The sequence below is a fragment of the Mauremys mutica genome, chromosome 17, assembly GCF_020497125.1.
Source record: "Mauremys mutica isolate MM-2020 ecotype Southern chromosome 17, ASM2049712v1, whole genome shotgun sequence".
NCBI lineage: Eukaryota > Metazoa > Chordata > Testudines > Geoemydidae > Mauremys > Mauremys mutica.
Window position 1 is genome coordinate 21179452 of NC_059088.1, and position 25391 is coordinate 21204842.

Below are 25391 nucleotides of genomic sequence, written 5' to 3' on the forward strand. Positions count from 1 at the left end.
ACTCCTGCCTCGGGCTGTCTTCGTTTGGGGGTTGTGCAAGGCAGGGGGTGACGGGGAAGCTGCTGGCTGCCCGAGCTAAGCTCCCGCTGCCAGATCAGGCCAGTCGGCCTCCAGCGGCCTGTCTCCCAGCACAGCCCGGCACGAGGCCGCCGGGGGAGCCACGTCGGCCAGGCCGCCAGCCATAGTGTGATGTGGCTAAGGGCTGGCGTGGAGCCACTCGAGCACGTAATACACAGGCCTCACCGCCAGGGTGTGCTAGCAAGACACCAAGGTTTGGCCCAAAATCATTTAAAAAATGCAGCGGGGATTTGTTCTAGGAGCAGGGCAAATAAAAGTTCCCAGAATCCAGGCCAGGCTGAAACCCGGGCTAGCCGCCCCCTCCCCCCCCCACACACTGTGGGGTTAGTTCCCTACATCATCATTAGGACAGGAAGGCGCCAGACAAGCCATCGTTTATTGGCTTGGTCTAGGCGATAGGGTCCTAGGACCGGGGTGGGGGTGGGTGGGCTCTAAGTCCTGGCTCTGGCCTGTTGGGTGACCTTGGGCAGGTCACGGCCCCGCTCTGTACCTCAGTTTCCCCATTTGTATGACGATACCCAGCTCCGTGGCAAAGCGCTTTGAAATCTGTGGCGGCCCAGCACTGGGTAAGGGGGAGGGACATGGCTGATTGTAGCACCTACAGCCGAATGTGCCAGGCCTAGTCACACCGCGGCTCTGGCTGGCACCTGGCAGCTTCTAAACCAAGGAGCACAGTGAGTGCGGCTAGAAGGCTCGCAGGCGATTTAAAGGGATACCACCCTATTCCTCCGCGTGACAGCCCCGCCCCGGGCACAGGATTTGCCATTCCCGGGTATCGCTGGGGCATCTATTGAACAGCTGACACCTTCTGCCCCAGATGTGCAAAATCCTGGTGCAACAGGCCTGATGGCACTCCCCATACATCCCCCCCCAGCTCCACCCCCCCCTGCATCCCAGCTCCACCCCCCCGCCACATCCCAGCTCCACGCCCCCGCCACATCCCAGCTCCATCCCCCCCTGCCCGCATCCCAGCTCCACACACCCCCTGCATCCCAGCTCCACCCCCCCGCCCGCATCTCAGCTCCACACACCCCCTGCATCCCAGCTCCACCCCCCCGCCACATCCCAGCTCCACGCCCCCCCCGCATCTCAGCTCCACACACCCCCGGCATCCCAGCTTCACATGCCCGTCCATCCCAGCTCCACCCCCCACCCCCTGCATCCCAGCTCCACACACACACCCTGCATCCCAATTCCACGCACACCCCCGCATCCCAGCTCCACATACCTGTCCATCCCAGCTCCACACACACACCCTGCATCCCAGCTCAACACACACCCCTGCACCCCAGCTCCACACACACACCCTGCATCCCAGCTCAAAACACACACCCTGCACCCCAGCTCCACACACCCCCCTGCACCCCAGCTCTACCCCACCCCGCATCCCAGCTACACAAACACCCCTGCATCCCAGCTACACACACATACACACACCCCCCCTTCCCCTCTCTGACACTTCCGCATCCACACCCCCTTCCTTTCAGAGCCACGAAATACCCAGCTCCGCACACACCAACACCTCTGCCCCCACTCCGCCCCCCCAACAGACACCCACACAGCGACACACCCACAGACAAACCCGTCCTCCCAGCCCCGCTCACACACAGAGGGGTGTTCTGAACGCCGGCTACAGCGCCAGGGCCAGACTGTCGGGCAGCCTGGGGCGGGGGCGAGGGCAGTTGTGCCGCTCACCCAAGCTAAAAGCCAAGCGTTGCTATGGGCACTGGGTGAGCGAGCCCCCAGTTAAGAGCCCCCTTTTTTTGCAGTGCAGACAGAGCCACGGACACCCGCATCTCCACAATTCTAGGGTCCCCAACCCCCATCAGCGCACCTGGGACTTGGCGTGAAGGCACACCCCCCTCACACTCACACGTACACACACACGCCTAGCCCTGCCCAGCAACAGACAGGTCCCCACGGCTGCGCCAGCCCTCAGGTGCATTCAGTGCACGGGGCCCAGGAGAGCTGCAGAGGCAAGTAGCTGAGCCCAGGCTCATGGGGGGCCCAGCAGAGTTGTACCAGGCTCCCCCCACATCCCCGTTTCTCCCAGATCAGCTCTGACAATGGGTCTCAGCCCGGCTGCCGGGTGCCTGGGGCCCAGGCATTGTTCCCCGTGTGGGGGCATTGTTCGGAGCAGTTCCTTCCCCGGCTGGGCGATGAATGGGCCTTGCAGTCCTAAGGAGCTGCATTCACAGCAGTGCTTCCTGCAGGTAGGTGGTGCCGGGGCGAGGGGTGTCACAGGATGCTGGGGGGGGAGGTTGCACAATGGGGATTCAGTGACACCCCGTCCAGGCCAGGGAGTTAATCTGGCCCGGCCATTCTTCCCTGCAGCTGCATCTCCAGCGAGGGCTCTGCCGGCTGGATGCCTCCGTCTGCCCCACCCGCTGCCCTGCTGGACCCCCTTAGTGAGGCACAAGGGCAGCTGGCCTCTGCGTCCCCTTGGATCCTTGGCCCCTCTGCTGGGGCTGTCCGTGAGGAGCCAGCTGGAGTGACGGCTGGGTGCCACTGGCCTGTGTGCGCGGGGAACTGGGATGAGACCCTGCAAACTCGTCTCAGCAGCAAGCTCGGGAAGGGCCCGGTTCTCCCCTGCCCTGTGCAGTGCAGCCTGGACAGCCAGCCACTGGCTCGGGTGGCTTTTCCCACCCACTGGGCTCGGGTGTAACTGAGTGCCCAAGGGGCAGGGCGCAGGAAAATCGGGCCCTGCAGCAGAGACTCGGGTCTGATGGCTTTGAATCAAATCCGGACCGGATTGGAAAAACAGTGGCATAAACCACATCTCATTCCCTGGGATCCCCAGGCCCTGGGAAACAGCCGAGGTTCCTCCAGGCAGGTCTTTCCCTGCTGTTCATTCTTAAAAATACAAAGGAAATGTGTGTCACCAGCCCAGCCCTCCGGAGAAAACAATTAGGTGTATTACGGTAACGCCAATTGAGCTCAGGCTTCCACGCTGCTGGTGCTGGGCTCTGCCAGACACAGAGCGAGAGACAAAGCTCTTAGGCCCAGAGCCTCAAAGGTGCATGTGAGTTACCTTTGAGGATCTGGGCCTCACCATGTAAATAAAAGGCGGCAGGGGAAACTGAGGCCTGGAGCGCGTAAGTGCTTATGGTCACCCTGCAGGCCAGTGTCAGAGCCAGCTGGGACACTGGAAAAAATCCCCCTGCAAGATTTTCCCACGGGAAAACCCCAGTTTATTGTGGAACATCAGGAAAAGGAACATTTCGCAATGGCAGTCCGCTAGGAAGGGACAAATTTCTGGTTTTGTTTCGGCTTTAAAATGTTTCATTTTGGGAAATCGAAATCGTCCGTTTCCATATTGGTTTGGGGCTTCGGGGTTTATACGGCCTTGTCTCTTGTTGCCACTGGAGAAAGGTTGGGGGAAGTTATGAAAAGGAGAGAAAGTAGCTCTCATTGGCCGTTTTACAGTCTAGAATTTGGGGGGGCAGGTCTCTGGCCTGTGTAACACAGGACATCAGGCTAGATGAGCCCAGTGGTCCCTTCTGGCCTCGTAATCTTCTTCACATGTTGTTCGGTTCAAAAAAGTGTCAGAAAGTGTTTCCCGTCCCGACTCTAACCTCCCCCCTCTTCCATTGGAAAAAGTAGATGAAAAAAAATCGAAAACTCCCCCACGTGAAATGGTTAAACCAACGGTTTTCCACAGCCAAAGAGCAAAATGAAATGCCGTTTGAACGCCGAACGGAGCCGTGCTGGGGTTGGCAAGGTTGATTCAACACGATGCTGTTCGGTTGAATTTGCCCTGGTCGGCAAACTGAAAATTGGAATGAAAATGGACATTTGCGTGGGGCAGATCATTTCCAGTGAACAAATGTGGCTCAGCCAAGATTAGAACCCGGGGGGCCTGACTCCCAGTCCAGCGGTCGAGTCACTAGACAGGGTCACATTTTCCAAAGTGCCTAAGTCCCATTTTCAAAAGCGCGAAGGCCAAGTTCCTCCCAGGTATTTAGGTGTCTAACTCCTGTGTATTTAGGGGGTCAACACCCAGTGAAATCAGTGGGAATAAGGAACCTCTACACCTTTGAGTATCTTGGCCTTAGTTACTTTTGAAAATGAGGCTTGGGCACGTTGGGACAATTTTTACCCTACAATAAAGCCAGACTGAGCAGGAGACCCTACAATAACAAACCAATGTTTATCTAGGCCTAGCTACGCTAATGGGGTGGGAGTTTCTTGGTTTGAGGCTGTTCCTTTGCCAGTCCCTCTGAATCCCACGCCAGGATTTGAATCCGTTTCGTTTATTTGAAGTGCCATTAAATACAGAATTATGCACGGAGCACTTAAACTGCCTTTGGAAAAACTCTGCTTCAAATATTTAAGAAGGAGCAGTGAGTCCCGGATTATTTATGAACTCGGGACGCTCCCAGGCCAATCCTCCGGAGCCCACTCGTTTCACTTGCAGTCCTCTGCTGTGACAGCTGGGCCTCCCGCCGCAGAATATTAATCAGCCGCGCGGTAAGAGGCGAAGGCGATGCACGGTGAGCCACCGCTCGCCTTTGAAACAGAACTCCAGCAAGGGAGCAGCAAAGCTACCTCTGCTGGCCCTAGAGCGCATCCTCCCTGTGCAACACTGATGACCCTACAATACCAAACCAGCGTGCACAGCCCCTGCACCGACTGACCCTACAATACCAAACCAGCATGCACAGCCCCTGCACCGACCGACCCTCCAATACCAAACCAGCATGCACAGCCCCTGCACCGACCGACCCTACAATACCAAACCAGCATGCACAGCCCCTGCACCGACCGACCCTCCAATACCAAACCAGCATGCACAGCCCCTGCACCGACCGACCCTCCAATACCAAACCAGCATGCACAGCCCCTGCACCGACCGACCCTACAATACCAAACCAGCATGCACAGCCCCTGCACCGACTGACCCTCCAGTACCAAACCAGCATGCACTGCCCCTGCACCGACTGACCCTACAATACCAAACCAGCATGCACAGCCACTGCACCGACCGACCCTCCAATACCAAACCAGCATGCACAGCCCCTGCACCGACCGACCCTCCAATACCAAACCAGCATGCACAGCCCCTGCACCGACCAACCCTCCAATACCAAACCAGCATGCACAGCCCCTGCACCGACCAACCCTCCAATACCAAACCAGCATACAGAGCCCCTGCACTGACCGACCCTCCAATACCAAACCAGCATGCACAGCCCCTGCACCGACCGACCCTACAATACCAAACCAGCATGCACAGCCCCTGCACCGACTGACCCTCCAGTACCAAACCAGCATGCACTGCCCCTGCACCGACTGACCCTACAATACCAAACCAGCATGCACAGCCACTGCACCGACTGACCCTACAATACCAAACCAGCATGCACAGCCCCTGCACCGACTGACCCTACAATAACCAGCATGCACAGCACCTGCACCGACTGACCCTACAATAACCAGCATGCACAGCCCCTGCACCGACTGACCTTACAATACCAAACCAGCATGCAGAGCCCCTGCACTGACCGACTCTCCAATACCAAACCAGCATGCACAGCCCCTGCACTGACTGACCCTACAATAACAAACCAGCCCCATCACTGAGGCAAAGCCCTATGAAAACAAACTGGTTCATGGCCCCTGCACTCATGAGTAGTCTGATGATAACAAGCTGGTGTGTTCACCCCTTGCACTGATGGATGAGCCTACGAAAACAGACAGGCTCAGCCTGAGGCGCAACCCTACAATAACAACCCAGCCCGCGCAGCGCAGCTGCCAGTTTTGCCCTCTAAGGGCAGACGCGGCTACAGCTCCCCATTAGCCTGGACAGCTAAAGAACAACCAGAGCAAACGGGGGCCAGAGGTTCTGGGCCAGATCTCAGCTGGGGTAAATCCGCGGGGCTGCACTGATTCCCACCAGCCGAGGATCTAGCCCTCTGCTCTGGGCCTGGCTGCAGGAAGGGAGAGGGGAAATTGGCATGGTTCGCTCAGTTCCTGGCCTTGTTTGGCTGCGATCCGTCCAGCCAGGGACACCTGCTTTCGATTGTCGTCGCCTGGCCAATAGCCAGCGCGTCGCACTGCTGGGGAGATACATTCCTCTTATTATTTTAAACGAAGTAATTTAAAATCTAAGAGCGTTCGGGGGAGGAGGGGGCTTTATAAATAGCACTTGATAGTGGAGCTGGTGGGAAAACAAACCAAAGCAGATGGGGGGGTGGGGAGGGCTGAGTGGGGATCTGGGAAGGAAAATGCAACCACATGCCGCCGTGTTTCACCCTCTGCTCCCCAGCTGTGCCCCGAGCGCACGTGGGCCGAGCCCTTTGCAAAGCCTGAGCCCACGGGCCACGCCGAGCCGCTGGAATCGAGTGTGATGCAGCAGAGACCTGGGCGTGGTGAAGTGCACCACACGCTGGCGTAGCAGCCAGGACACCTGGGTTCTACCCAGCTCAGCCAGGGGCCCTGCTGCAGGACTTGGGCAAGTCCCTTCTCTGGGCTCTGTTTCCAGGCCATCGGCTCTTTGCGGCAGGGACTGGGTGTGCAGCACCGGGGGGGGGGGGTGTCAGTGAGGGGCTCTGGGTTAGGGTGACCAGACAGCAAGTGTGAAAAATCGGGACGGAGTGGGGGGTAATAGGAGCCTCTGGTCACCCTACTCTGGGTGCTCCCTCGATATCTGATGCACGTAGGAAAAAGCCTGGCTGATCCGCGGAGAAAAATGTTTCGCTCCCTTGCAACGTGGGAGCCTTGTGCGTTTGTCTGGTCGGTTTCACCCGTACGATCAGTTGTTTCCCCCTTCTGTGTGGGTCTTTGCGTGGAGAGTCTGCTTTTGTGTGCAAGGTGTGTGCCTTTGTGTTGGGAGGTGTGACTATAGGGAGATGGGATGGGGGTGCGATTATGTGTCTGAATGTGTGTTTTGGGGGGCTGATTGTGGGTGAGAGTGAGGATGTGTTGGGAGGTGTGTGATTGTGGCGGCTTGGGGCGTGATTGTGTATCAGTTGTGATTGTGTCGGGGTGTGTGGATTTTGTGTGTGTGTATCTGTGACTGTATATCAGTTGTGATTGTGTGTCAAGGTGTGTGGATTGTGTGTGTGTGTGTGTGTGTGTGCGTGCGTGTCTGTATATCAGTTGTGATTGTGTGTCACGGTGTGTGGATTTTGTGGGTGTGTGTGTCTGTGCCTGAATATCAGTTGTGACTATGTGGCGAGGTGTGTGGATTGTGTGTGTGTGTGTGTATCTGTAGATCAGTTGTGATTGTGTGTCAGGGTGTGTGGATTTTGTGTGTGTGGGTGTGTGTGTCTGTGCCTGTATATCAGTTGTGACTATGTGGCGGGGTGTGCGGCTTGTGTGTGTGTGTGTGTGTGTGTGTCTGTATATCAGTTGTGATTGTGTGTCAGGGTGTGTGGATTTTGTGTGTGTGTGTCTGTGCCTGAATATCAGTTGTGACTATGTGGCGGGGTGTGTGGATTGTGTGTGTAATTGTGTATTGAGGAAGATGAGTCACCTCTCACCTTTGACCATGTGGGGGTGCACAGTTCAATTGGCACTGGGTCAGGCACTGCTACAGTTATGCCCACCTGCCTGAGGCCATGGCGTGTGTGTGTGGAGGCCTACAGATCAGAGCCAGAGACCGGAAGCAGGACCCCTGGGTTCTATGCCTGGCTCTGACTTGTCAGGTGAATCATTTACCCATGCTGTGCCTCAGTTTCCCCTTTACAAAACCAGGGAGGCTTCCTCCTCTCAGATTTGTATGTGTGGCCTTTATTATGTGGGGGGTCAGATTCCTGGCCTTAAAATCCATGAAACTATTTCCCAGAGCAGATCGGATTGATCAGCGGAGCCCCACACCCAGTGGGGAGAAGAAAACAGGTTCGGAACATTTCTTCCTGACCTCCTGCTGGGGATCAGCTTATGCCCTGAAGCTTGAGGATGGATGACAAGATGTTAGCTTGTAATGCATTATTCTGTAAAACTAGAGGACTCTGTTTTCTGTAGAGGGTGTGAGCCCTGGTAAACAAAGGCGACGGTGTTGGAACTTGAGCTGCACAGAAGCCGCTTTGTGTCTGTAGTTTGTATAATAGACACAGACTCTCACTTCTTTCTTTTTAAATCTTGGCTCAGTTCTTTGTTTGTTTATCATGTAGCAGTGAGTTCCGTGGGTTATTTATGTGCTTCCCATAAGTAAAGCTAGCTGCCTTTCCAGGTACGCCCGAGAGCTTAGCCACATGTCGGGTATTTATATTCATATTAACACAGCAGCTAGTGGTCCCAGCTGAGATCAGGGACTCATTGCACAGACGCAGCGTGAGAGACAGTCACTGCCCTGATGAGCTCACAGTCTAAGTAGACAAGGGTGGGAAGGGAAACTGAGGCACAGAGACTTGCAGATGTAACCTTGGCATCTCTGTGCCTTAGTGTCCCCACCTGTCCCCTGGGGACAAGAGCCCTGCCTCGGGGGGGGGGGGGTTGGGAGGCTGAATACATTAAAGACTGTGAGGAGCTGGAACGGTTTTCTTGCTCCAGTGCTGTGCTTAGCTGCCGGCTCTGCAGCGGAGCTGGGGTGACGAGGCTGTACCAGGCCTGTCAGGATAACGCTGGCCAGACCGGAAAGCCGGAGGGGCCCTGCTCCTGGGTCCTCCTCGGTGCAGAGCTGCTGTTGGCTTCAGCAGACAGCTGTGGCCATCACAGGATTAGGCCCTGAAAGGAGGCTGCCCTGGGGCGCAGAGAGACGCTGGATTAATTGTCACGGTGGCTCTGCCAAAGTCAGTTGTGTTGAGGTCGTCCGGGCAAGGCCGGCCTCTCCCGATGTGCCTGGCACACTGATGCCCTGACCAGGGCCGGCTCCAGACCCCAGCGCGCCAAGCGCGCGCTTGGGGCGGCATTTTGCCGGCAGGCGGCTCCGGCGGACCTTCCGCAGGCATGCCTGCAGGAGGTCCACCGGAGCCGCAGGACCAGCGCACCCTCCGCAGGCACGTCTGCAAGAGGTCCCCCGGAGCCGCAGGACCGGCGACCGGCAGCGCGCCCCCCCTGCAGCGTGCCGCCCTGCTTGAGGCGGCCAAATTCCAAGAGCCGCCCCTGGCCCTGACCTCAGCTGGTGCCTATAGCCTCTGCTTTAACACAAAGCGTAAAAAGAAGGGACCTGTGTGTAACGAGGCCCAGCTGGGGCGAGGGTGCAGGGCAGCACTTGGGCCTTCTCAGGGCCAGCTCGTGAACCTGGTCCCACTAATTTGGGAGCCAGACAGAGCTGGGTTGAGGCCTGAAGCATCCGCACCTGGTCTGCCGTGATGAGAGCAGAATCGCAATGTTCTTGGGGTTTTTTTAAACAGGTTCTAGCCCTCAGGGATGCCAAGAAAATATGCCCTGAGTGTAACCGAGCCTGCCTGAGTCTGCAGCCAGCCTGACCCGACGGCTCCGAGAGGTGTGAACCGTCCCATTCATTATCACTGAAACCTGCCGCTCTACTGCCGCCCTGCTGGACGGGTGGGGCCATAGCCTGTGGGCAGGGCTACAGAGGGGCACGCAGCGGGGACTAGAGCCAGACCTTCCCTGTTGTGTGTGTGTGTGTATGTGCTGCCTCAATTGGTGCTTCTCTATGGAAACCAGCCACAGCCTGCTGGAACATTCAATCACTGGCTGGGGCAAATGAGGTTCGGTACGTCCGGCTGGCTGCTGCTGCAGGATCTAATTCGCTGCCTGAACAAATCGCTTCCACTCCGGCTCAGTAATTTTCAGCTAACTCGGACAGCCAAGCCCAGCCAATTAGATGCGCCGGGTCTCGCTCACACACACGTGCTCATTTTTTAAAAAACGTCTCTGCTCTTGGAAGTAATTTCAGGGAAGAGCTCCGGAGTACCAGCCTCCTTGGGCTTCGTGCCCTGTATCAGCTCATAATGGGCCTGGCAAATCACCCAGAACCCGCCGCTGGGGAAAGGAGTTGTGATATCGGGGTTCAAAAGGGAGCTAGAGAGATTCATGGAGGACAGGTCCATCAGTGGCTGTTAGCCAGGATGGGCAGGAATGGTGTCCCTAGCCTGTTTGCCAGAAGCTGGGAATGGGTGACAGGGGATGATGGATCACTTGATGATTCCCTGTTCTGTTCATTCCCTCTGGGGCACCTGGCATTGGCCACTGTCGGTAGACAGGCTACTGGGCTGGATGGACCTTTGGTCTGACCCAGTCAGGCCGTTCTTCTGAGTCTCAGAAAACAAGGGGACGCAAGGATCCCAGCCCGCCCGTGGGCTGGGAAGGTGTGATCACCGCTCCTTTCCTTCCCACACCCTATCCTGGGCAAAACCCATTGCTAGGGCAGGCTGTGGTCACAGTGAGCAGCGCTCGCAGAGCTCTGCTCCGTGGGGCTTGCACGACCATGGTCCCCACTCTTCAGAGCGGGAAACTGAGGCACGGGGTGATTATGGTGCCGTGGCCGTTTTCCAGCAAAGCCAGGCTTAGAACTCAGCTCACCTGGCTCCCGGGACCCCATCTAGCCTGCTCTGATGGAGGAAAACTGCCCAGCAAGCTAATCGCCACCCTGTAGAGTGGGGAACGCCCCTTCCCCTGCAACAGCCCATTCAGCCGTAATCCAAATCCCCTCTGATCTGTGTTCCCATGGCACTGGCATTCCTGCTGGGCAGCCGCTGTGGCCACCCACCAAAGACCAGGCTGAGACCCGGCCCCCTCATTTCACGCGTGGCTTTTAGACAGGACCAAGTGAGGCAGGATTCAGAGCAGCCACCTGCAATGGTGTTTTTGTGCTGCCACGTCAGGGAGCCAGGATGGGGGGCTGAATGCCTGGTCAGCCTTGGAAAAGTGTTGGGTCCTGTTCCCTGTTCTGCTTCTGACCTGCTGGGTGGCCTTGGGCAAGTCCCTGCCCTGCTCCGTGCCTCAGTTTCCCCTCCCGGCCATGTCTGTCGGGTCTCGTTAGCCTGAGATCTCTTTGGGATAGGGACTGTCTCTCTGTGTCTGCACAGAGCCCCCACCCCGATCCCAGCTGGGGCTGCTAGGAGCTCCCCTCATACAGCGATTAGTGGAGGGTGTGAACACCCAAGGAGGGGGTGTGGTTTGGGTGCCTAGGGGAGCTCAGGATGACCCCAGGGCAGTGCTAGGAGGACGGGGTGACCTTAAGCCCAGGGGAAATGTAGCTGAACAGCAGGGAAATCTTCCTGCCCGTTCTCGCTGCAGGGTTGTCTCCTGGGATTGCAGGGGGAGCCCCATCACTTGGGCTGCCGACGAGGCTGGGGGTGCACTACAGACAACGGGGAACGCTCCTGCCCTGGCCCAAGGGGGACGGATAGTTGGTGTCTTATGGGGGCTATTCTGCCTGCTAATTCCTTTGGTTCATTCCCCCTCTGGCCAGGTCTGGCCAGGCCCAGCACCCTCCTATGGGAATGCGTCTGCTGGAGGCAAGATTCCCTCCTAGCGTAAGTGGCTGGAAGCAGGCAATGGCCTGGTGCCGGTGGATATCAGCTAGGGTGACCAGACAGCACATGCGAAAAGTCAGGACAAGGGGTGGGGGATAATAGGAGCCTATATAAGAAAAGACCCAAAAATCGGGACCGTCCCTATAAAATCGGGACATCTGGTCACTCTAATATCAGCAGAGGGCTTGGTCCTTGGTCTCCGATGTCAGGGGCTTGGGGAGGGACTGTTAGGCCATGGTCTTGAGACGCCATTAAACCTTCAGCAAATGCCTGAGCTGGAGGGGAGGAGAGAGCTGGGGGCTGGGGGGGTCTTCTCCATCTGTTTCCCACCTTGCTCCTGCTGACTGTTCAGCCCAGATGCCCCCATGCTGCTCTGCTGCCTGTGTCTCAGCCATGGAGAAGGCTGCTCAGAGTTGTATAGTTCCTGGATGAAGTTTTCCAGCCCTAGGAGTTTGCAGCCCACTCCCTGCTGGCTGGGTTGGCAGAGCTGGAGGTGCCTGTACCCCAAAGACATCGCTTGAGTGTGTGTGTGTGTGTGTGCACGTGTGGCTCGGACAGAAGCTGATTAGAATTGTGGGGGGGGGCGACGATGGGGTATTACCCTAGGCACCTGTCTTCACACCCTACACGCTCAGGGCCGTTCTTAGGCATAAGCAGCATACGCCACCCGAAAATGTGGGGCACCACCGGGACCATAGGCGCCGACTTCTCATCTTGCCGGGGGGTGCTTGCCCCCCCCTCTGCTCCAGGCCCCGCCCCCCACTCCTCCCCTTCCCCCAAGCCCCCACCCTGACTCTTCCTGCCCCTGCTCCACCCCCGCAACCCGCCTCTTCCCTGCTTCCTCCCTCTCCCTCCCAGAGCTCGAACACCACGAATCAGCTGTTCGCGGCACGCCGGAAGCGGTGGGGGGGGGGGGTTGATAAGTGTGGAGCCACTGGCGTGCGAGAGGCTTGGGGGGGGCCCATAAATCCACGCTACCGCCAGGCTATTTTGTACCAAATCTGCCTTGTGAGCTACCATGTGACAACCGCGAACACGCTGGCCAATGGTGTCATTGTAAAATCTCGGCGACAGCGTTAGACAGCAATTCATGACTTCTCTCCCGGCGATGTCATTGGAACATGTTTAAAATCAGACGGCCAAGCCCCGGTCAAGGCAATGAACAGGTTTGTCCTAGACAAAGGACTGTGGATTTGCATGGCTGACCAGTCTGGTGCTCGGGCTAAGGCCAATGATGGATCACGGGTATAAAAGATAAACAAAGCCATCACGCTAACGAGGGGAGGAGGTCACCACCACCCAACACCAGCGAGGCGGAGAGCGTGAAATCTTCCCTGCCCGGGAGGAGAAAAGGGACTTCATCTGAGACCGCACCGCAGCGGTTAACTGGATGATAAAGACGAGGAGGTGGAAGCGCAAACGCCAGGCAGGTCAATGAACTGATTGCAGACAATATGACTGTCGTAAAAGAGTAGCTAGTCAGCTCTCTTATGAGCGCTAATGGTGATGAATCTTGTAACCTGTCTGTACTAACACCAGGGGAGGAATTATGGCTCCTCGCTGGCATTACACCGTAAAGTCTGGCCCCAAAGGATTTCTGCCAGACAGGAGGGAAGGCAGCTGCTCCCCGTCGCCAACGAAATTAACAAAAGTGCGGCCAAACCCAATGCAAACCCCATTGATATAGGAATGGGCAGGGGTGGGACGTCCCCAGGCAGGGGAGAACAGCAGGGGTCAGCCCGCGTCTGGGGACAAAACAGTGACGATACACGAAGCCATCCGGACAGATGCAAGCGGCCACAGCTCTTGCAAGGCCAGACAGATGGAGCCTTCAAGCAAGGAAGAGGGGGATTTGAAGTCCCTGGGAACTGATGAGAGCGAGAAACCTGCTTAGGCAAAGATAGGTCACCTAGGAAGACGAGGGAAACCAGCCCCTTGCACGTCTGTGCCCAGGCCTGACTGAGAGAAGGTCGGCCATGGCTGGGAGGAAAAGGATTGGCTGGAAATCAGCCTTGACCCAAGGCTGTAGCTTATGGCGTCTCAGCCACTTGATCACTTTTATTCGCTTGTCACCATTTTATCTTTATCCCTCGTACTCGGGCTCACTTCAAACCTCCAGCTTTTGTCAATAAACGTGTTGTAGGTTTAATCCGACCCCTGGCAGTGCTGTGTTTGCATTGACGGGCTCCTTACCTCCGGGGCCAGGCATAAGCTGCGCTTTTATCTTTATAAAGGAGCCCCACGGCCCTTAATGCTCAGAGTGTTCCAGGAGAGGGCTGGCTGCCGCGGGGCAGACGGTGTGGGGGAAATGCAGGACCAGGGGGTGTGTGCGCGCTGGGGTCACTTAGGGCTGCCAACTTTCTACTCGCACAAAACTGAACATCCCTGGCCCACCCCTTCCCTGAGGCCCCACCGCTTCTCATAGGCCCCGCCCTACTTGTTCCATCCCCCCTCCCTGTCTCTCGCTCTCCCCCACCCTCACTCACTTTCACCAGACTGGGGCAGGGAATTGGGGGGTGAGGGAGGGGGTGAGGGCTCTGGCTGGGGGTGCAAGCTCTGGGGTGGGACCGGGGAGGAGGGGCTTGGGGTGCAGGGGCTCAGGGCTGGGGCAGGAGGTTGGGATGTGTGTGTGTGGGGGGGTACGGGGTACAGGCTCCAGTTGAGAGTTTGAGAGCTTACCATGGCTCCCAGGAAGTGGCCGCTAGGTCCCTGCGGCTCCTAGGCGCAGGGGCAGCCAGGGAGGCTCTGCGTGCTGCCCTCGCGCCTACAAGCACTGCCCCCGCAGCTCCCATTGGTCACGGTTCCCGGCCAATGGGAGCTGCGGAGCCAGCACTCGGGACCGGGGCAGTGCATGGAGTCTCCCTGCGGGACCTGGCAGCCGCTTCTGGGAGCTGCGCGGAGCCAGGGCAGGTAGGGAGCCTGCCTTAGCCCCGGGCCCCTGCTGCGCTGCCGACCGGACTTTTAACAACCCGGTTAGAGCTGCTATCCTGCGCGACGCTGTCAGAACTGCGGCATCAGAGCAGACCAATCGAGCTGTGCGGCCCGGCTCCACCGGAGGCCAAGGCAGGTGCACGTGTAATTTCTTTCTCACCTGGCCACCACTGCATGCCCTGCAGGTGAGCGCCCGTGTAGGTAACCTCCCAGCTGACCAACCGCAGAGACTAGTCCTGAGGGGTGAGCTGGGACTGGGGCCTGGCAAAGCATTCTGGGACTTGTAGTCCAGGAGGACTGGTGGGCCTTGTAGACTCAGCAGCAGTGCATGCTGGGAAGGAATGCCCATGGACTATAAGAAGCAGCCTTCTGGGGAAACAGAGGCTTCCCCCCCAACGTACCCCTTTGCAATCCCTGCCCCTGTCTTTGCAGGCACCTGGTACATAACCCTGCAATAAGTTATGTGGCTCAAACGTGTAGTGAGGCTGGGTCTTACCGGGCCCCCTAACGCAGGCAGGCTAAGCATTTAGCCCAGGTAGAAGACCCAGGTGAGCTCCTGGGTCCCCTGAGTTAGTGGTGGTGTAGATGGGACTGCCCCACATCCCCTTAACAGGGACAGCTCAGACTTTAGGGCTCCTGCAGGTTCAGTTCTCTTTACACTCCAGCAGCGAACTGGGTTGGCATCGGGTGCCCTGTTGGGAAGATGTGGCCTTTGCTTCACATCCAGCTCTGCGCTTCACATCCAGCTCTGCTGAGGATCCCAGTGCCCCCGAGCCCTCCCCCTGTGCTGGGAGTCACTCACGGGCAAGGTTCCCCTCCGCCCCCCCCCACGCACTCTGCGTTAAAATCACTGGCTGGCTTCTGAGCTCAGCGTGAATCTGGCATGACTCCACTGGGCTGAATCTCATTCACACCAGCGTAACGCTCTCGAATTCAGTGGCGCTGGCTAAACACCAGGAGCCTGCACCGGGCCGGTCAAACTGGTTTCACTCTGATTCTGGGAAGAGTGGGGGCTCATTTCTGTGTAACTTAACCCTGCTCCCAACTGACTTCAGCCAAAATCAGAGTGCGCCCACGGCTCAGGTTTCAGTTCCTACCCGTGATTAAAGCTGGGCCGACCCGAGTGCCCCCACGGCCTGGTTCTCGCCAGCCTGGTACCTTGTGCAGAGCCAGATTTCCAAAAGTGCTCCGCTCCCATTGGTCTCAGTGGGGGAGGGAGGAGGATTCGCCATTGTTTTCTGTGCCCGGGTTAGGAGTTGGCCGTTCTCTAGGGGCGGGGGAAAGGGATGATCCATTGTTCTCAATAGTAGTGTGTGTGTGATACTCCATTGTTCTCAGTGGGGGAGCGGGTGCTGACACATTTGAAATTCTAGCTTTTGGGGCCAGATCCAAAGCAGGCTGGAGATGATGGGAAGCCTCTCATTGAGGTGAGCTTTGGACCAGAGCCACATCCCTGTGCTGTGGGGGAGTCAGATAGATCAGACCATATCCCAGGGAGAGGGTGCGCATGCGCACGCGCGTGTGTGTGTGAGAGAGAGAGAGATCAGACCCATACACCAGTGCAAGGGAGTGGAATTATATGGATCAGACCCATACCCCAGTGGGGGGAGTGATATGGATCAGACTCGTACCACAGTGGGGGGTGGGGAGGCGAGTGAGATGGATCAGACCCGTACCCCAATGTGTGTGGGCGGGGGGGAGTGAGATGGATCAGACCTGTACCCCAGTGGGGAGAGTGAGATGGATCAGACCCGTACCACAGTGGGGGATGTGAGATGGATCAGACCCGTACCCCAGTGGGGGGAGTGAGATGGATCAGACCCATACCCCAATGGTTGGTGGGGGGGAATGAGATGGATCAGACCCATACTCCAGTGGGGGGGAGTGAGATGGATCAGACCCGTACCATAGTGGGTGGGGGGGAGGCGAGTGAGGTGGATCAGACCCGTACCTCAATGGGAGGGGGAATGAGATGGATCAGACCCGTACCCCAGTGAAGGGGGGAATGAGATGGATCAGACCCGTACCCCAGTGAAGGGGGGAATGAGATGGATCAGACCCGTAGCCCAGTGGAGAATTCTCCCCCCTCCTCCAGCACTTATCCTGATGATCAGACTCAGCCCGAACACTGGAGCTCTCTGCCGGTGCCACTCCTTTGTTGTTGTTTTTTTAAACGCTCTGGTACAAAGCTCATTTGAGGGTAATTGACCCTGTCCACCCACATACAAAAAACAACCCAACATTTGGGGCATGACGAGATTATATAATTCAGGCATCAACACGGGCTGTGTCTGTCCCGACACCGCATGTCCATGGCTGCAGCACCATTGGCTTGTGCACAGTTCGCTCTCCTACACGGTAGGATAAATTTGACTTCTCTTATGTGAAGTTACCTTGAAATATATATATATATATATATATATTTATAGCTATGTACAGTATTTATATATATATATTCCACAAGGCTCGTAGGGCCATCTGTCTGAGGCTCCCCAGCCCTCTGCAATCCTGTCACGTCGCTGGCCGGGTTGGGAGCGCTCTGATCTTCACCCCAAAATTGATTTTTGCTCCACGATGGGCTGTCCCAGGCCGATGCTTTCACCTGCCTCGGGGGGGCTCCGAAATCTGCCTGGCTGCAGTGACGCCGCTGGGTGTCAAACCTCTGGCTCCAGCACGGGCCGATGCTACAACGGGGCCGTTGCGTTTAAATCAGTTTCATCTAATAAATAAAACCAGTGAGCGGCAGGTTACTGGGGGCTTAAATGGAGCTGGGGGGAGGCAGGACGAGGCAGAAACTGAGGCACGATCCCCTTTTCTTCCCGCCCCGGCTGGTTACTGGAGTCGTTTGGAAGCAAAATGCAGCTGTGGTGTGGCGGGCTGGCCCGACTTCCCTTCCCTCGGGCGCTGACAAGCCGCAGGCGAGGGCCAGGAGGCGCTCGCGTCTCTCAGGGCTCCACCGGCCCTGCCTCCCTGCAAATCGCAACAGGCCGAGCAGGAAAGGAGGCGGCTGGTTGACAACGTGGCCCCTGCAGCTTTTTATGGGGGGGTGGATGTGGTGGCAGGGGGCCTGGGGGACATGTTCGACGCCCGCCCCATGGTCTCGAAGCTCGGGCGTTAGGAGGGGACGTGCGCTGGATGCATGTTAAAAAAAAATGCTCTTTTAGATGCAAAACTACAAATCCAGGGGGCAGAGGGCAGGGCCTTTTGCCCAGCCGCTGCCGATTGTTCTTCCCTCCCCCACCCCGGAGCCGTGGACGGGGGCGCCGGCAAGCAGTGCCCCCCCGGCTCATGCTGGCGGGGTCAGTACTTGAACTGGGTGGCCGGCTTGATGGGGGACGAGGGCATGAAGAGCAGCTTGGGGGGCACGTCGGGCTTCATGGAGGCCGATCTCTTGATGCCGCCGGGCCTGGGCAGCGAGCTCTGGAAGACGCCGTGCCCTTCGAGGGGCACCTGGGTGCCCGTGGAGTGCATACGAGTCAGGAGCGCGGGGGGCGGGTGCTGCCGGACTGCCTGGCTCAGGCTGTGCTGCCGGGAGATCAGCCCCCCGCCCACCGCTAGGTTCATCAGCTTCTGCGCCGAGCACAGCGAGTGCCTCTGCGCCGGGTGCCTGGGCGGCGGCTGCTTCTCCAGGCAGGACTGCGGCGTGCCGTCGGGGGGAACGTCCAGCCTCCGGGGCAAGCTGTCCCTGGGGAGGGTGGAGGAGCTGTAATAGGGGGCGCTCTCGGTGTCCGGGATCTTGGGCTGCACCCTGTTGGCGAAGGACATGGCCGCGTGGGGGCCGATGGCCGGCTGATGGCTCAGCAGCTTCTTCGGGGAGCCACTAGCCTCGTGGAGGTGTTTCAGCAGCTCCTCCAACGTCGTCACCTCCACCCCTTTGGGCAGGTAGCACTGGGAGTGGCGCACCAGCACCCGCTCCGCGTTGGGGATCTTCTTTTCATCCGGGTAGCCGGCCAGCGACGGGTCGTAGCCCTGGAGGTTGCTAGGCAGCACCATGGCGCCGGGGAACTGGAAGACCTGGGTGCCGGAGACGGGGCCGGGGAACAGGTGGCCCTTGCCTTGCGACTCCTTGGCGTTGTTGCAGTTCTGGTTCTTCTCCCATTGGTTCCTGATGGCCTTCATGTTCTTCATGGGCAGCTCCGGGGTGGACTCCGGCGTGGGCAAACCGGACAGCTCCGGGTGCTCCTTCACGCCGGCCTTGGCCGTTCCGTTGTGCGGCTCCTTCTCACTGGGCAGCAGCGTGGTGTACAGTTTCGGAGAGGAGGCTTCCGTCAGCCCATCCTTGGACGGGTTGTCCAGCAGCCCGTTCATCTTAGCCAAGCTCCGCAGGGACAGGGGGCGCTGGATCGTGCTCTCAGGGTCCTTGCTGACGTGCTTGGTCTTCTGGAACACGTGGCTGCAGTAGCAGGAGACGAACAAACCGGAAAAGAAAGCCCCAAGGACGAACGCCACAAAGACGCAGCCGATGAGGAAGGTGAAATGGACGCTCTTGGAGCCGTCTTTGCCTTCGGATTCCTGCCGCACACCTAGAAACACAACGAGAGAGTTAGACGGGAGGTTAATCCATCGATCCATCAACATCCTCAAGAGTCTCAGAAGAATTGGCTGAGGCAGGGATGTCCTTTTCGTGGGCTGGAGCTGAGTAAAATACCCTTCCCAGGTCAGGGCCCATTTTGGAGAGGCCGGAGACTTTAGCTCACGGCGTCTTTTCTCGCTTGTTTTCTGTTCAGAATGAAATAGGGACGAGCCAAGGAAATCCCCGAATTTGTGCCCCTGCTGAATAATCTCTGGGACTGCAGAAAGGGGCAATGACATGAGATGGGGAATGGAATCGGGTGGCCAACATGGAGTCAATGAAGGTGCAACATGGAAGATTCCTGCCTGAAATAACTCCTTTGATTTTGCCCAGGGGTGAAATCTGGCCCAGTGGCTGCTGTCCTGCATGGAAAGCTATGCCAGCTCTTCGGAGCCAGTGTGAAACTTCAAGGGTGCCCGGGTTGTGGGAAGGAGCGGGTTATTATTTCTAGCGATGGGCAAGCGAAGAAGACCACCTGAAGGCCTCATTTGGGAGCAACTTCTTTAACGTCAACAGAGTCACAGTGATGTCATGAAGAGGAGATTCAGGCTGTGGGTTCAGATGAGCATCTGAAGGTCCCAGATTCAGAGGTGTTAAGAGCAGAAGGGACCATTAGATCACGCAGCTGGGCCTCCCATGTGGCCACAGGCCAGATAATTTCACCCAGTTCCCCCTGGATTCGCCAAAACCTTGCGCTCGGCTAAAGTTTTGGCTGTTGAGCCACGTCTTGGATGTTGCTTTGAACTTTGGGCTCACAAACAATATGGATGGAAATCTTGGGGGATGCTGGCCAGTCCCTGCCTCTGGTGGGGGCAGAAATACTGCTGAGAGAAGGTGAAAAACAGCAGCGGGGGGAGGCCTGAAGAACCCAAGTGGCTTCTGCTGGAGGTTGGGGTGATGGGTCCTCACCAGTTTACCCAGTTAGGGACAGCAATGTGTCAGCTTCCTGTGGGAAAAGCCCTTGAAATTCAATCATCCCGTTAGCCGGGCCGCTGCAGCTGTTTCTGCTCCTTTATTCTTTTCCTCCCCTTTGCAAGCCGCTGAGGCATTATTCTAATGGCACCGTACGGGGGGAGCTGATTAATTTCAAAGCTGCGCGCTCCGAACAGGGAATGGAGCAGCCGAGCCCAAGGCAGCCAGAAGGCAGGCGGCTGCAGAGAGCGACGAGTGGCCTAAAGCGCAGAGTGGCAGGGAAAGCAATCAGGCTGCCTGATGGCTAATTGTGAAAGCTGGCAGCACAGAGAGAGAGAGAGAGAGAGAGACAAAGACCAGACAGAGGAATGGAAAACTAGAGAAAAAAGAGAGCAGGAAACATGAACACGGAGAGCGACTCCCCCCCACTCCACTCCCACTGGCTATCAGCCAACAAGGGGCACTGAGGAGGGGGGTCACCATTGGGCCCCAAGAAAGACATGGAGATAAAAGAGGCAAGGAGATTAGGGGACAGAAAAAGAGAGAGAAAAGAGATTAGCTAGAGGGTGTGTGTGTGTGTGTGGGCTAGAGAGATGGGGTGTGTGGGGATAGATAGAGGGGGTAGATAGATAGATAGATAGAGGGGGTGTATAGGGATAGATAGGGGGTGTATAGGGATAGATAGATAGATGGGGTGTATGGGGATAGATAGATAGAGGGGGTGTATGGGGATAGATAGATAGAGGGGGTGTAGATAGATAGATAGAGGGGGTGTATGGGGATAGATAGATAGATGGGGTGTATGGGGATAGATAGATAGATAGAGGGGGTGTATAGGGATAGATAGATAGATAGATAGAGGGGGTGTAGATAGATAGATAGAGGGGGTGTATGGGGATAGATAGATAGATAGATAGATGGGGTGTATAGGGATAGATAGATAGATAGAGGGGGTGTATTGGGATGGATAGATAGATAGATAGATAGAAAGATAGAGGGGGTATGGAGAGTGTTTGTCCATAGTTTGTCCACTGGCTCCCAAGGCCTTTGGGTTGGGCCGCTTTGTGTAACTTGCCCTGAGCCCCAGGCTGGCTGTGTGGCCCCCGTGGGTCTTTGCTGATTTAGCTCTTTCTGCGGGTTTCGGGTAGCGAAGGGAGATGGCCAGTGGGGCAGCAGGGAGGGACCTGGGGGATTTGACTGGTGGAGCAGCCACTGGGCCATCCCATCCCTGCAGCTTGTGAAGAGACCCAAGTGGGTCCTGCTGGGACGACGGGTGTAGGGAAGGGAGGGGTTCAGGACTCAGAGGCAGGAGAAACCCTCAAGCTGCAGAGCATAATCCAGCCACCAGTCCTGGGGTCAGGAGGGAGCATTCCCTGGGGGCAGGTTCTCCCATCGCTGCAGGATCCTGGCAGCTTCCTCTGATGCAGCTGGTCCCAGCCACGGGGCAAGAGGAGATTGCGGCTAGCCGGAGCCCCGTCCTGACCCACCCCGGACAGTCCCATGGGAAGGCAGTAGGGGAACAGAGCCCAGGGACCCAGCTGGGGCCATGGGGGTCAGCGGCTTTTGCAGTTATCCCAAAGGGCATGTGATGAGCACAGGTCTGTCCTGAAACGGCACAAGACACCATGGGCTCTGCGCAGGCCAGGCTGATGGCACAGAAGCGGCAGGCTGCCCGGACACACGCGCCCTGCCCAGCCCGCCCCAGCCCCAAGGGACTAATCACACTCCGTGCAGTTAGTAATCACACGAGAAGCATGTGTGCCACTGGGGAACTGAAGCTGCAGGGGGAGCTGGTCAGCTGACCGTGGCAGTAAAGCACGTGCGGGTGACAGCGGCAAGCAACGCGTTCCATGCAGCAGCAATGGCGGCGCTGGGGGAAGATGCCCACGAGGAGGGGCTGGCGCATGACACAGGATCGGGGGCCCCCTACCTGAGTACTCATGCTCACCCAACAGCTGATCAGTCGACCAAGAGAACAAAGGGCCATGATCCCGGTTTCTGTCTCCTAAAAATATCCTCTGTTCCTCCCTGGCTCTAACTGCCAGACCCAATATCCTCCAGTGGAACCCAGGAGTCCTGGATTCCAGACCCCCACACTAACCACGAGGCCCCATGTCCTCCCAAAGCCAGGAAAAGAACCCAGGAGTCCTGGCTTTCATTCCCTTGCTCTTACAGCTAGGAAACACTTCCCCTCAGTGCCATGCACAGAACTCCAGGGTCCCGACCGCCAATCCCCTACACCGCAAAGCCTGGAATAGAACCCAGGTGTCCTGACTCCTCCTCCCGAGCTCCGGCAGGGTTCAGATGAACCGTGGGGGGATCGCGACACTAAGTCATGTGGGTGTGCATGATCTCCCACAGCTCGGCCAGACCATTGCCATTTTCTGTTAGCCACAGGGGTCAGGAAAAAAGGCACCGTCTTCCCATTCATGCCTTGAATTTTTCAAGTACGGCGCGAGAAATGAAAGAGACGGGAGGGGGCTGATTATTGTGACCGGGTACAAAATCCTGTGAGTCAAGGGAAAAAACGATTTTTTCCATTAAAAAAAAGAGGGGGTAATAAAGTATCCATGGAAACGGGCCATTTCTTTCTACTGGGGCCGGGAGAGTTGGACATCTGTAGTTCTTTTATCCGAGCAGCCGGGAGGGAAGGGGGACTGGAACTGGGTCAGTCCGGCATCTGCCAAAGGCAAACGTCTCCCCAGAGCGAAGCCATCAAAACAGCTCCTTTGCACCCGAGCTTTTGGGAGTTAAACCCCCCAACCCAGCCCCTGCTGAAATCAGCCTTTCTGCTGCGCTGAGGCATAAATCTTAAAAATCCCAGACGAGGGGGAAGGGGAGAAGGCTGGAAGAGAACTGGATTTCTTTTCCCTTTTTTTTTGGGTTGTTTTTTAGCTCCATCCAGCAGGAATTTGCTCCCTGGCTGGGAAAACACCAAAGCGCCACATCACAGGCTGGAACCGGTCCACAATCTACCCCACAACCCCTTTAACCCACTGGTACCTAGGAACCCTGCCGCTCCAATGCCTTCCATTTTAGGGGATTTTATTTTACCGTTTCCTCTGTGCTTAAACACAAGGGGTCACAGTTGTTAACTGAGCTGGGTCGCTGCGGGGGCGCATGTTAAGTGCTCTTACCACAGCTGCAGCTCCCAGTTTATGATAGCCCCCTCCACTGCTTTCACTGCCCTCCCTCCTGCCCTGGCCGGGTGCTGCTCGCTTCACAAAAGCCAAGCCGTGCGAGGCCTTTCAAGAAAAGACAGCGGATCCCTTTAATCCGCTGCGTTTCGCCGTGGGGAGCAAGGGGCAGGACTGCTGGACACAGGGACCTTCTTCATTTTGTTAAAAATGGGAGCTTGACGAATGACGCAGGAAATCCGCGTCTGTGCAGAACCGATCTGTTATTCAGCCAAAGTTCAAGGGACCCTGTGCTTTCAAATTCCCCTGAGGGCTGAACCCCTCCTTTGGCTGTTCAGAAGTTCAGGCCAGCAGCTGGGAGAGTGGATTTTACAAGCACAAGATGCTTTTTTATGAGTGTTGCAAGCATCTCCCCAGCCCGCCGGTGGCAAGCGGTATGGGGCCAAGCTCGTCTCCCCGTGCCACGAGGGGTCAGATCCTCGGCTGGTGTAAATGGGCGTCGCTCCATCGGCGTCAACCGTGCTGCATAAGCTGAGGATCTGGCCCATTGACTCCAATGGAGCGACGCCCGCTCAACCCAGCTGAGAATCTGACCCCATGGACACGTCCAGCCTCAGGGAGAGGTACAGGGGTGGGGTGGGGGGAAGACTGTTGTTACCTTAGGCACTCTTGGCTTTCCAAGGCTGCGGTCTGAGGCACCCCGGTCTGCCCTGGGACCTGCCATTTCCAGCTCTGATTTATTTCCCGGGGCAGGAGAGCCGGAGCTGCCCATCTGCACCGCGGAGTCTGTCCCGGCACGGCTTACGGGGGAAGCTGCCGGGATGGCAGGAACTGAGCCACTGGGGCTGCGTGGCTGGGTCGGTGGACTGGACGTTACAGTCTGGGCATCAGGCTGGCTAAGCTCACCCCTCCCGATAAACCCCATGCTGCAGTGAGGCGTGTGGGGGGCAGGCGAAGGGCTCTGGGGCACCCGCATTTAGCAGAAGGGTGATGGGAGGGCTCGGCGCCCGTCTCTATCTCTCGTCCGTTACGGCTCAAGGCAGAGCAATGAGTAACCCTGGGCAATGGAGGCAAGGCGGCGGAACGTGCTGCTGATGGAAAGTCGCTGGCTCATCTGGAGGGCAGGGGCTGACACAGGCTGCAGGGAGCTGAGCTGCCTTGCACTGGGGTCCCGGCTCCGCAGGGCTAGGGAGGTCGGTGCTTGGAGGGGAGACCCACCCCCGGCCAAGAGCCTGGTGGATACAAGGGGGGTGCTGACCCCGGTGTCCCAGGGAGCTATGGTATTTCAGGGGAGGCGTAACCCCTTGTGGCTGGTGACGATCCTGAGGCACTTTCAGTTAGTGTCAGGGGGTTAACCCCCCTCTCCAGCCTGAACGCTAACCTACGTAGTTCCCTTCTACCCTACCCCTGCAGGTTCTCTTCTGCATCCCAGCTTGGTCTGTGTGGCTGTTAAACTGCTGCTGCGTTCCACCCCAGAGGTGGCTGCATGCTAGTGGTGAGTGAGTGAGCCCTATATAAAGAGCTGCTGTGTTCCACCCCAGAGGCAGCTGCATGTCAGAGGGGGCTGAAGTAAAAAGAGCTGTAGCGGTAAAGTCACTCTCAGAGGCTTTGAGAGGTTTTGGTTATTAACAACACTGGGCTCTGCTCAGTCGCCCTGGAATGGCACCAAACACCCTCCTCCTTTTGCTGCAGAAGTTGGGGCCAGGCCTCGCGCTGGGGAAGGCTCCCCAGGAGCTGCTCTATTCGCCGGCTCTGGGAGCAGTGACAACAGCTGGTCCTTGACTGAGGACCTGGTTCAAAGGTCACATCAGCGACAATAGCCTGGGGCACCCCCCTCAGGGCTCCCGCCCCGCTGATTTAGCAGGGATCAGATGCCGTGCCCACGCAGAACTGCTCACCCCACTGCTCTGGCCCTGCCAGCCCCTGCTCACACGAATTCAGCCGCACAGGTGCCCTGCGAGGGAGAGGCGTCCAGGGTCACAGTCAGCTCTCCGCTCGGCCCATGGCTTACACCCGGGATGGATTCGGCCCATTTCCCTCACTGGATGGCTGGGGAAGCGAAGGTGCAGAGGGACCCATTTTGGACCCATAATCTCTGGGACTGCAGAGGGAGGCAGTGGCCAGGCCACACACTGGGTCGGGGCTTGTTCACATGGGAACGTTATCCCGGGGAGGGCTCGTCCACACGACGGATGGCGCTGTAGCACCGTAGTATGGACGCTTCCTCCAGTGGGAGACGGGGTTTCTCCGTTGCTGTAGGAACACCACTTCCCTGAGCAGCGGTAGGCAGCCGACTGACGCATCCGTCCATCGACCTAGCCATGTCTAGGCCGGGGTTTAAGCTGGTACAGCCGCGGAGCGGAGGACTGC

The 25391-nt window shown here is 57.5% G+C and overlaps 1 protein-coding gene across 2 annotated transcripts in view; it reads right to left on the reverse strand.

The window, feature by feature from the left end:
• Positions 1–16573: 16573 nt before the first annotated feature.
• Positions 16574–25391, reverse strand: part of SEMA6C (semaphorin 6C) — a 34887-nt gene continuing 26069 nt past the window's right edge. For both annotated transcript variants that reach the window (XM_044990949.1, XM_044990948.1), the window contains one exon: positions 16574–18922. In XM_044990949.1, the coding sequence (XP_044846884.1) occupies positions 17700–18922 (1223 nt within the window). In that variant the 3' untranslated portion in view covers positions 16574–17699. The remainder of the gene's footprint in view (positions 18923–25391) is intronic.